The 12,004-nt window shown below is 45.6% G+C and overlaps 1 protein-coding gene across 1 annotated transcript in view; it reads left to right on the top strand.

The window, feature by feature from the left end:
• The window catches only part of LOC121306675 (collagen alpha-1(I) chain-like), a 69,749-nt gene that overhangs the window by 21,133 nt on the left and 36,612 nt on the right, over positions 1–12,004 (top strand). Inside the window, exons 2-5 of the mRNA XM_041238505.1 lie at positions 138–285; positions 450–608; positions 1,128–1,323; positions 3,490–3,633. Of these exons, the coding sequence (XP_041094439.1) occupies positions 138–285; positions 450–608; positions 1,128–1,323; positions 3,490–3,633 (647 nt within the window). The remainder of the gene's footprint in view (positions 1–137; positions 286–449; positions 609–1,127; positions 1,324–3,489; positions 3,634–12,004) is intronic.

The following is a 12,004-nucleotide window of genomic DNA, read 5'->3' on the forward strand; positions in this document are numbered from 1 at the left end:
TTATTCCAGTTGTGCCTTTTAAGACTCTCTTGCTACTTTTGTTATTCCTGCAACCTGACAAAGGAGTGATTGCGAAGCAGTAAGAATAAGACTGCTTGAAGAATGAATAATCCGCTGCTTCCTTGTCTTCCCTGCAGAAGGTGTAGACTTGCTGGACAAGATCACGTCACCGTCTTCAGACCTCAACAACGTCTCTGTGTCACACGACGAACAGAACTGCACAGTGCTGGGGATCGGGCAGTACGCCACTTTGAGCATGCCTACTCGCAGGGCGTTCGGAACCAGGTACCCGCTGTCTTGCTTGCAATGAGTGTCTAGCAGAGAAAATATGGAAACCCTTAACACAGCCCTTAACTCTTGTGACACACGACCTGGGTATAGTGTCTTCTCAGTGTAGTTCCCTTAAGTATTAAGCATGCAGTTTATAATCTGAGTGTGCCTTCCCTCAGGTTTGCAGACGAGTTCAGTGTGCTGATTCACGTCAGGTATGCTCTGCTGGAGGACACCAGTCTGCTGACCATCCTGAACCACCGCAGTGACATCCTGCTGCAGCTCCGCATCAACCCCTACGCACTGACCTTCGTCACCACCAGGAGGCGCCACTACGAGTGAGTGCACTGCACTTTGGTTGCCTGGCAGTCTCTTAACACTGCAGTGGAGCTCCTCTGCTAGTTCTGTCCTGTGCAGTGTGGATCACTCTTGAAGAGTCCAAACTCCCTCTCTGTCTGCCTGTGTGACGTTGTGTTAGTACAAGTAGAAAAAAGAATGTGTTTGAGTCCAGAGTTTTATAACACTGGACTGTTTAAGAGTTTTGTTAAGGGCTGTTTTGTTTTTTTGTCAATTAAATCAATTAACCTCAGAGACACCCGCTCTACCTCCCCATAGGAAAAACAGTGCAATGTTTAACGACTACATGCATATACAAATATATACAGACACATATAATTTGGATGCTTTCACCTTGATCTGCAGTTGCAAAGTATTTAAAGAAATACAGAGAAATAGGAACTTTTTTTTATTTCAAATTGCTCAAACATTGTGTTTGGAAACTTACTCTTATGTGGTGTGTCCCTGAATATATTGAGCTCCTCTGACTGCCCGCCGCCGCCTTCCTCTGCTGCCCCCAGGTTCCCGGTCTCGGTGCTGGCGGACGGCACCTGGCACCGCGTGGCTCTGGCCGTGTCCTCGGAGAGCCTGGAGCTGCACGTGGACTGCGAGCTGGTGGAGAGCGTGCCCTGGAAGGACTACTTCGGAATGGGCATCTCCACCGAGGGTCTCCTGCTCCTGGGAGGCATCATAGAGGCCTTCGAGACCCCCTTCGAGGTGAGCAGGGAGCGGGTTATAAAAAGCTAACTAGTGATAAAGGCACAGTGTAGTGAAGCTAAAGCACGGGAAGCCATTGAGAGCAATGGTAAAGCATGGTCAAAACAGTGGAAGCATGGGGGAAAGTGTGGTTAAATGCAGAATTACTGTGCATGTTTTTTTATAAGGGATAACCTATATTGCAGTTGCATTGTGTTAAGCAGGAGCATGCTTCCACTGCTGCAAGCATTACTGTAGCTCTGTGCGTCTCAGGGGCACTTTACCATCAGAGATTTAAAGAGGGATGGAAATCATAAGGTCTGGTTTTATGAAGGTATTTTTATTTAACATTCTGAGCTGCGTTTTTCCTAGTTTTGTAACTCTTGCAGTCAAAGTATCATTTGGGTTTAAAGTTGTTTTTAATACGTTGCAAAATCAGCTCTCACAAATCCCTCTTAATAGTTAGAGAGCCTGCACAGTATGACACGTGGGGAGTCAACTTCACCCAGTGATTAGAAGTGTGTGAATTGAAACTCATTTCAACATTGAAGGCATTGAGTGAGACTCAAGACGTTGGTCATTGGGTTTCTGAAGGTTCTTGTTCGTGTTTCTACAAGGCCAGGCTGTACACTGATGCAGTGATCGGGTTCTCCCTCCTGCCTCTCGCATACATTTCCTGAAGATTAATTCTGAACTCCAGCTGAGCAGGGCACATGGAGAATCCGCTGCACACACTGACCTTTACTGTGCTGGGATCCCGTCTGGAGCTGGACCTGTTTTCTTTCTTTATTTGTTCTGGTATTAAACACTGGGTCTTGTTTTAAACAGACCCAGTAGTTTGGATATTTCTGAGCCACTCGGCTTACATTGCAAGTTATTAGAACTGTATCTCTTCTCCGCCTTCAGGATTATTAATGCAGAGGAATCCCTCTTGTTCAAATCTATGAGAAAACGTGGGAGTAAACCATGCAATGCTGCTTGTATTGATATGCCCACTTTCTGTTTTATAATGAATCGATGGTATCGTCTCACCGAAAGTGCCAGGGCAGACTTATTATATCAACTGACACAGAGCCTCAATAACATTTTCTTCCAGAAGATGGCAGCACGGTTTAATGAATGGTTAAGCAAGGAACTGTTGCAAAAGCTTGCTGCTTTCACTGCAGCAATAACTACTACGAAAGCAATGCTGTACAGCATGGTAAACCTCGCTGGTGCTGCTGAAGTGATCCGATGTCAGAAGGCATGCTCGCTGTTCCGTGTGCAGTGAGACCTGGAACCCTGTCACAAGGCAACACAATAACCAAATACACTGCACCTCCACACTGCTCAACAGCGCTTAGGTATTCAGAGGGTTTAAATCTCAGTCCATGCATTACAGTCCACACACCTGCATTCATCATGTTCACTGTAATCGACTCCAGGACCCCTCTTCTTCCCTGCCTACTCAGTTCACATACAGTGTGGTCTATACTGCATGGCACCGGTGTGTGGATGCTCTGCTATGCAATAAAACACTCTGCCTGGTAATCCCTGTGACTGAGACAACAGCACTGGGATTATCAGGTTGTAAAACGTCAAAAACTGGAAGGAGATGACTGACAATAAAAGGCAATGGAATTTCTCAGATAACGGCTAGGAATCTTGCTTATGACCTGCTCACTGTAGTGATGTTCAGACTTAATATTTCAGGTTAAAAAAAAAGACGTCTGGATACAGTGAGAAAAACCAGGGCTGGGAACTCCATGGTACCTAAAGTGAGGGAACACGAAACCACTTTGTGGCTTGGAAACTGGTTTCAGGCCACTGCAGGGCACAACAGGGGAGCCTTGGGGTTTGATACAGCAACGTTGCCTCAAACTAGGTCTCCCAGTCTCCTGGAACCAGGTTTCAAGCCACTGTTCCTGAAAAAGAGGCTGGTGTTCCCTTGGCTTTAGGAGAGGGCTGTATCATGGTGCTGACACTTCTGAAAGTGAAATCCAATGTATTTGAAGATAAATAAATGAACAGTGATAAATATAGTGAAAATGGTCTTTGAAAGCTGATGGATTTTAGGAAGCATGTTTTTTATGCTGTGTTTGTTCGAAAGTCTTTTTGAAGTGGATTGGAGCCAGACCATGTCCTGCGTGTTTAGTTTGAAGCGTTTCCTTTCTCCTCTCTGATCTCTCCACTGTCTCCCCTCCCCAGGGCTCTCTTAGCCAGCTGAGTTTCATTATGGGGGATCCAGCCGCTGCCCGGGAGCACTGCAGCCTGCCCCCCCGGGACTGTCGGGGTGCGTTCAGGTCCGAGGCTCCCCAGAACACCTCCACCTCTCTCGGGGACAAGCAGCAGGTACTGTACAGTGAAGTGCTGGAGTGCAAGCCAAGGTGCTTTGGTAACAGATTCTTGACTGTCATTGCATAGCAGTTTGAACCGTTCCTGGTTGATTGATTTACCACTGTGGGCACTCGGATAGTCTTTCAGCTAACCACAACAAGAAGTGACCCCAATTGCTGAAGCAGTAACTTGAGCGTTTGAAAAGACTCCATGGAGGGATTTGATTGTTGAAACGAACGTTTCAGCTCTGAGATTTAAGCGTTCTTGAGAAATGATTTAGCGGCCGGTCGGATTGCTGTGACGCTTCAAGGTTTGCTCGCCTGATCATAAGAACATGTTCTGAAACGTGAGCCACTCTTTCTACTCACGAGTTCATTGTTACTCAGTCAGACTCGTACAAAACAGGTGACTTGCTTTAATATGCAATGTGGTGTCATGCACTCCTGTTACGGATTTGAACCCCTGTCGATGAGGCGGTTAAAAGCTGTATAACCACACCTGCATAGGAGCCTGGTTCTTGTGCACAGTGGTGAAGACGCTTGCCTGCAGTGTGCATCGTCGCCGGATCGCCCCAAGTCCAGTCCTCTTACAAACGCACAAACCATGCCCTGCCACACATCCACTCCTGTGTCAGTCCCAGTGCAGATGGTCTATGCTTTTCCCCCCAGGGGGCTCAGACTTGCACTTGACTCATAATGACCAGCCTGACCTGGACTCATCACGACTCTGAAATACCAGGCTTTAGTGCATATCTACTGGGCAGCTGATGAAGCAGAACATGTCTTCTGTGGCAAAGACCAGATGTAGAATATTTCCTACATTATTTATGAGTCGGGAATATGTCTTATCCTACTGCCTTACATTCTCAGACAGCACATTCATATCCAAATGTCAAAAGACAATAGTCAGATTATATTTTAATCAATAGCAGAATGTCTACCTAGTGCCCCCGAGGTATTCAGGGCTACTCTGCTTAGGGAGTCCTGCTGATAATTTCAACCATGACCTAAGAGCCTGACGCTAACCAGTTCAAGCCTATAATACTGAACTAGTTCAGTCAGTGCACCTTGATTCAGATCTCTATTTGAAAAGTACTTTAATTTTTTTTACATTTTCCCCTTACTGTTTCACTGTGTTCAGTCATGGCACTTGGGATACTCCAGACAAGCTGAAAGCCCATTAAAGGAAAATACACAGAAGAGTGATACCTCAGTACTGGAGCAATCAAACCCAGAAGAACCCTGAGTGAATACAAGCACTGTGGAACAGGACAGCAAGGGGAACGAGGCATTGTAAACAAAAATCTCACCCTGGTCCGGTTCAGACAGTGGTCTGTTCTTCCAGCTGTCTTCTGATGATTAATTCACAACAGTGGCCCTGCATAGTGGCGATAGACACGGCATAGCACAGAACCTGACAGCTTTGCAGACAGAAGCCAGGTTAATTGCTCCCTCACACTCTATCACACTCATCTTATTGTGCTTCTCCAGTTATATTGCTCATTTTAGTTTTGCGTATGCAGAATTGCACATGCATGTCTAGAGGACATTTTATTCTGAAATTCTATATAGATTTCTAAAGCCACCAACGTCGTATTGGGGCCTTATATAGTAGAGGCAAAGCAACATTTGCACCAAAAAACACACATTGTATGCATTTAAATACAGAGAAGGCTAGAGACAGAACCAGACGGGTGGCTGGATATATAAATGGAAAACGTCAAGTATGAAACGAATGAAGCATAATATCTGATTGATGATGTCGCTGACAATCGTAAGTGATATATTATACAGTAAAGTGCATGTTTCAGCAGGTATGATAGATATCATACCCAGTAATTGACAGGGAGGGTGGGTATCGTCAGCCTGAACTTGCCTCTAGCGGGTCTGTCTCCTGGGCTTGTTTTTTATAACATAATGTCTGGGGGGAGGCACCCTCTCCAGGTCTCTCCAGTGATGGCCCTGCCTGTGTGTTCCTGCAGTAATTGATCTCAACAGTACTGTGTGATTCCGTGGCCTGTCCGACAGCAGCTTCAATCCAAGGCTTTGTGTTCCTCCCGCCCAGTGGGAGCCCCTGAGCTCAGCGATGTGAACGGTGCATTGAAGAGCCCGCAGTGATTTAGAGGGGTTCAGGTGTTTCGCATTAGAAACGGGTGAAGGATCCAGCTGAGCAGCAGTCTGTTTCAGGAGCGTTTCTTCGACTGGGGCTGCCCAGGTAGTTACTCCCAGTTCTGCTGCTGCTTCTGGACTCTCTGAGTGTTGGCTGTGCTCAGTGACGGCTGCCCTGCTTGTGCCCCAGTGTGGTGACAGGGGGGAGATTCACCCTCCCAGACAGTAGGGGCTGAGACTGGGGCATGATGCCGTCTCCTCTCCATGCCATACCAGATCAAGCAATAAGTTTGATGTTGCTTTTTTTTTCTGTCACAAGGATGTACAGCGTGGAGGCTGTTTGTAACCACCTGACTGCAGTGCAGTAGAAACGTTTGAGAAGCCATCTGCTTGGCAGCCGCTGAAGGGCTAAGAGCCGGGGCAGCTGGTCTTGACCTCAACAAACATCTCATCTTAATACAGATATCACATGTAACAGTATATATTTATGACTGTAGTATCAAAGCATCAGGACCGTGTATTTTTTGGCTTTTGTTCAAAGAACTTTTAGAAGCGACTTTCGCACACACTTTAGCAATTTAAATAATGACAACCTGTCGACTTGTCCCTGTCGGGCAGAGAGCGCTTTTAAAACAGAGTAGCTGTTAAATGCAAGTCAAAGGTTTAATCTCTTAGGGATTTCAGAATGCAAGGGACTGCATGTTTAAATGGGTCTGGCTTAAACAGAACAGTGTTGTATTCAATACTTGAATAGAATGCAGAGTTAAAACGCTGTCACACAAAATACAAATCCAGTTAATAGTCTTATTGGGAATGTGTGCTGCTACTAACAACATAGAGACGAGCACCTCATTTACTGAGTATGGCACCAGAATCTAGTTTCCATGTGGGCTTCTAAGAGCACCTGCCTCGGGTGTGTGTTGAATTTCTCTGTGTGTTTTAATAAGCGGGTGTTCTTGCAGGCTGCGACAGACCTTCCCTACATTTCAATTGTCACTGGCTGCAGCTTTGCATCGCTTCGTTTTAAGACCACAATTACAAGCTCTGAGCTCAAGTGCAGCCCTTCATTCTCTCTCTGGGCTTCCTGCAGCTCTTTATTTTAGCAGTGCATCTGGAACCGATGGGTGCCCAGCCGAACCCTGCTGTATTTCAGCTTGTTTACTGCTGCATGCTTTGTGTTGGTCCTGTCCTGGTGCACAGATTAGTCCTGCCTCGTGTGTTTGCATTGTTGGAAGTGACTGTCTCGCTGTAGCAAGGCCCTGCTGATCAAAGCCTGGTTTAACTGCATCCAGACCCGATGCCTACAGCACAGGAAGTGATGTGGTATCGGGTTAATCCATAGGGGCTGCGTGTTTTAAAAATCTGAAGAGAGCAAGCAAAGCACCCGGAGGTCTTTAACACAGCAGACCTGGTTGCTATTAACGCTGATACAGGCTAAGAAAATGAATTAGGATGGAACGGCTCCTGATAGAATGTCCTTTTTTCTCAGGGTAGTTTAAGCTGAATTGAGCGACTATGAGCTTGAAACCGACCTGGGATGCCAAGCGGCCACCTCGCTTGGGCTGTGAGGGCAGGGTGTACCCGAGCTGCCAGGAGGCGGGGTGCTTGCCCTGGCAGTTGACAGCAGAGCCTGGAAACAAAGCCAGCCTCTCCTGCCAGCCTTCCCCGCTCCAGACCTGGCTCCGAAGCCTCTATTTACAGTGTTCTGCATGGCAGAGCTGCAGCAGTGTGGCTTTGAATCCCATCTCTCCAGGCTCTTTGTGCTGTGATTCGGCCTTATTAAAGTTTGCTACCGTATTTTTGCACTGTGTTTTGCCAAACTTTACCAAGCCTGTTACTGTTGTATAGTTTTAATCGCTGGCTCTTATTAAAAGATTGATATGAGAAATGTATATTAAAATGACTTAAAACGACAAGGCTCTTTCAGTCTACTATAAAATAATGAAGTGTTGTTGTTATTATTATTATTATTATTATTATTATTATTGGTGTGCATTTTCATTGCTTCTAGTAGGCTAGTTGTTAGAAGTAAGTGCACGTTCTCCAAGGATGCTGGAATACTCGGTTTGCAAGCAGTAACTCCAGATTCATGGTGTTTATTCACTTCCCAAGGGAGGCGAAGTTTCTCTTATTCTTGTGGTGGTTCACCTCGACCCCAAATGGAAACTGTTAGAACTTGCAGGATCTTGCCTGCGGCTCAGAGCGACGGGTCAGACAAAGTGTGAAAGCAATCGTGTGTGTTTGTAGTCTGGAAAGAGCAGCACACGCCATCAGCACCTGGTGCTGTTTACTCAGGGTGCAGAGCACTGCTCCACCTCGGATCCTTTTCTCTTTACCTTTCTGTTTGCTGAATCACATTACAACCTGAACTGTATCAGTATTGCTTTGGAAATCTTGGAGCTTATGTTCGCACGCTATGTGGAGAAATGTGTGGGGTCTCACCCCTGCAGCCAGCAGGATAGTGAGGAGGAGTGATTGTCATTCTGAACTCTCTCAACTTATAATTTGTGTGAAACTACCCCCCCCCCCATCCCATAGCCGCCTGGTAAGCATTTCCATTGTAGAGCCCCGCTACATTCCAGCTGTGTTTTACACGTTCATTGAATTAGTTGCTGCTTAGTAATGCAGTAAAGGTTTTTGTAATAAGACTCTCCCTTGTACAGCGGAGACAGTGAACCTCTGTAATGGATATACAAGTAATTGATCAGCATGGTGCACTGCAGTGAATGCTTAGGGGTTTAGGGGCTAATGATGGACGAAGCCAGAGGCAGTGGAGAATCCAGCGTGATCGCTGAGTGAGTGGCGTTCGCCAATGTGAACACTCCAGGAATGAATGGTAACTTGTTTGTTAGCTGTGACGAAACACGTGTACAAATGTGAACTTTCACTTCTCACGCCAAAGCGAAAGACTGCCTGCCTGTGTAGAGGACAGCCCTGGGGGAAGACCCTTCACTGATGTGTACCAGACCGTTATTTACCTTATTCCTGTAGCTGTCTCAAGCAGGGCAAAAACAATCCCTAAATCTGAGCTTGATCCTGTTCCAAACTAACTGTGGGTTTGTCTCATTGCTGAATCTTGTCCTGTGAAGTTTCTGTTTGGTTTGCTGGATTTGATGTGCAGCACAGTAACTGCATTTACAGGACTGTTCTACTGATGCTCACCTGCTGTTCTAACGCACAGCGATATTAAACGGCAATGATGTGCTCCCAGTGTCTCCCTCTGCCCACTGGTACAGAATGCAGGTGCACGTTTAGCTTAAGAACAAATAAAATGGGCAGGTTAATGAATTCTGCTCTTTTAAACAGCAGGAACCCAAACTGAGATAATTAAACAGAAGCATTCTTCTCCAATGCCCAAGTTCATGTTAAACCTTTATAATTACAGTTTGTGCTAGAGGACTCTGCTAGTGTAATGCCTGACAGTCCTTGAAGTGATGCTTTGTGTCATCTGGCAGCCAGCACTCGACATTAATGCCAATGACCCCAAGAAGGTGACCCTGTAATTATCTGTCCTCGGGCTGTAATTTAGCTGTACCGGCCAGGCCTTTATAAATCAGCGCGCTCGCATCAGTAAACTTGACTTAAAGTGACTAAACTTTCTAATTGCAAGGGTTTGCAAACACGGAGACTCTGGTTAATCTGAAACATGCTTTGAGCCTTGTAAAAAGCCAGCTCTTGTAAGTCTGGATTGTTATAATTTTGTGGGAAAGCCATGTCTGGAAGTGATTATCCTGCGCGGATCCCAGCATGTGGTGCTCCAAGTTTATTTTTAATGCAATAAACCGAGGACATTTTTACAAGGTGGTGTCCATAGATTCTCGACGGGGCAGACGTATGGATTATCACTGTCACAGTAGACATTGGGTCATCTCGGCTCTGTGTTTTGATGTTTGTTGCAGCTGCGTGCGTGCTGGTATTGATGCGTGATGGCTTATTTCAAGTGGTCCCACTAAGCACTCCAGCACACAACCCCGGTAAATCGTCGTTTGCAAAAAGAAAAATTCCTCTGTACAAAGCTGAAATCGGCACGTGCCTTTGTTTGCTGTTTTGATGCAACGTTGAAATGATACACTCTCTTGATTCTCAGGGTCAACAGTGAAAAATCAGGCTCATCTGCCCCGCATCTCTTCTCCATGGCCACAATCATATTTTTTTCTAAATCAGAAAGCAGTTTCTAGGTTTATTCATATAGTTATCTTCCATCCCTTGAATCTGCACTGGTTTTAATATACAGATGAAACATTTGGGAAGTTCAAGGGCGATGCTCAAGGGGGAGGTTCAGTTTGCAGGCACTGCCAGTGATCTGATCTGCCCTTTTAAAGAGGCTGTTAACACCTGCCTTGGCTGCCCCATCAGCAGCAATGGGAAGAGGCCAGGCAGAAGCGAGTGCGGTAGCTGAGAAAGGGGCTGGGCTTGGAGCTGTGGGGATCTGCTCCTGGCTCCCTCAGCCCAGGCTCTTCATTGTATGTGTGTGGATTCCCTGGGAGTGCAGTGTCCTGATGGTCATGGGAAACACAGGAGTTCTACTGGGCTGCCTGGTGCTGATGCATCTCTCAGCGTTCGGGCAGCAGACTGCTTCGCAAAAGGTAGGGACCGTGACAACCTGCTCATTTTCATTTTAAAAGGCTTTTGAATGTTAAAACCAAGAAATAAATGCAGGATTGAAAATGTGGGAAAGGAGCTAATGAATCTCGCTTGCACTTGTAAGTGCAGTTTGCACTATTTGTCTTGCTGGTGCAACAAGGTAGCTGTTGTGCAATTCATGTTTATTTTTTTTTTCTAAAATATTCTGGTTTTACTGGTTCAGAGCATCCTAGCTGAGATCATTTCCTGAAGAGGAAAGAAAATGCTTTGCCATAGAGAGCAGCAGTAAGAGTTCAATAAAGCCACACAGAAGAGACTGCAACCTGGATGTGATCTTTGTTCATATTCCGAGAGAACAGCCAGGCTAAGACACCAACAGATCTTTCCCTTCCTGTTGCTCCAAGGATTGCTGCAATGAGAGATTAAAGAGAGATGCACGATATTAAAGTCCCCGTGTTCTTTTAAAACATCCAGAAGTAATCCAAGAATATTCCTATCCTGCAAAAAATCTGCAAGAATTAACATGCAAGGGATTGTCAAAAACCAAGATCGATTTTCCAAAGAGCATTATTTGTTTATCCAGCAACTGAACAAAATTATTATACTGAAATGTAAACATAGTCAACATCTAATTACAAAATGTAATTAAATAAAAAGTAATACAATATTCCCAAAGACACACAAATGATAATAAACCGGTGCAACTATTTCACCAGAACCATTTCAAACCCCGTGGGACTGCTGACCTCAAAGCTTTTCCAAGTAATAAACAATGCAACTGACTTAACCTGCCTGAAATGAAATGCCTTCTGCTGTGTTGATTTCCAGTTCTGTTAACAGGAGTTTTTAAAATGCTTTGACAATCCGCTCCAGAGAGTTCGCAAGCCTGTCTGTATATTCTCCATCACCGCTTCTCTCCAGGCAGCACTCCTGTGTAAATTGCTGCTGCTGCTGCTTGTAAATCTCACACTTCCTAAACTGAAACCTGGAATGTTCACACAATCAGACCCTCGCTGGGAACAGAACACTTCCCGTTCGAAAAGACCAACCCTGCAAGCCGCTCGGACTTCTCTATCACAAGTAGACGTTTGCACAGCATTAATAGTGATCAGCTAGGTCAACCAATAGCATTTTGCAACAGGTTCCTTATTGTGATTCCTATGCGGAAAGGTTTCTCATGGTAAAAGCATTGCAAAGTAATGAAGCATGGTCAGTTGAGAAGGACTGTAAAGCCCAGAGATGTATGGTAAAGCATATTAAAAGAACATGGCAAAGTTCTGTAAATGTATAGGAGAAGCATGGGGAGAAAACTGCAAAATAGCTGTGCACAATTACTGCGCTGCTCTCTTTATGAGGGGTCTCAGAGTTATTAAGCTGTTCTTCCTGCCTTTGTCAGTTTCTCTGTAAAGAAGGTGAAGTTCAGCCCAGCACGTGAATCCCCAGGAGCCCTGGTTGTCCGGAATGGAGTGCAATGGTTGCTCAGCTCCTCCTCCAGGGCACAGTACCTTTTGAGAAGGAGATTAATGACTGGTTTTAACTAGACATCGTACATTCTTGTGTCAAGGCGTTGGGGGCGCTTCTCGTTCCCCGGGTTTCATTCCTTGTATTGTTGCCGTCAGACTCCTGGAGCCTGCAGTGGTCGGGATGTGTTTTTTCAGCTGCTCCGCTCAAAGACAGTCTATTTAAAGAACAAG

The sequence above is a fragment of the Polyodon spathula genome, chromosome 49 (genome assembly GCF_017654505.1).
Source record: "Polyodon spathula isolate WHYD16114869_AA chromosome 49, ASM1765450v1, whole genome shotgun sequence".
Classification (NCBI taxonomy): Eukaryota; Metazoa; Chordata; class Actinopteri; order Acipenseriformes; family Polyodontidae; genus Polyodon; species Polyodon spathula.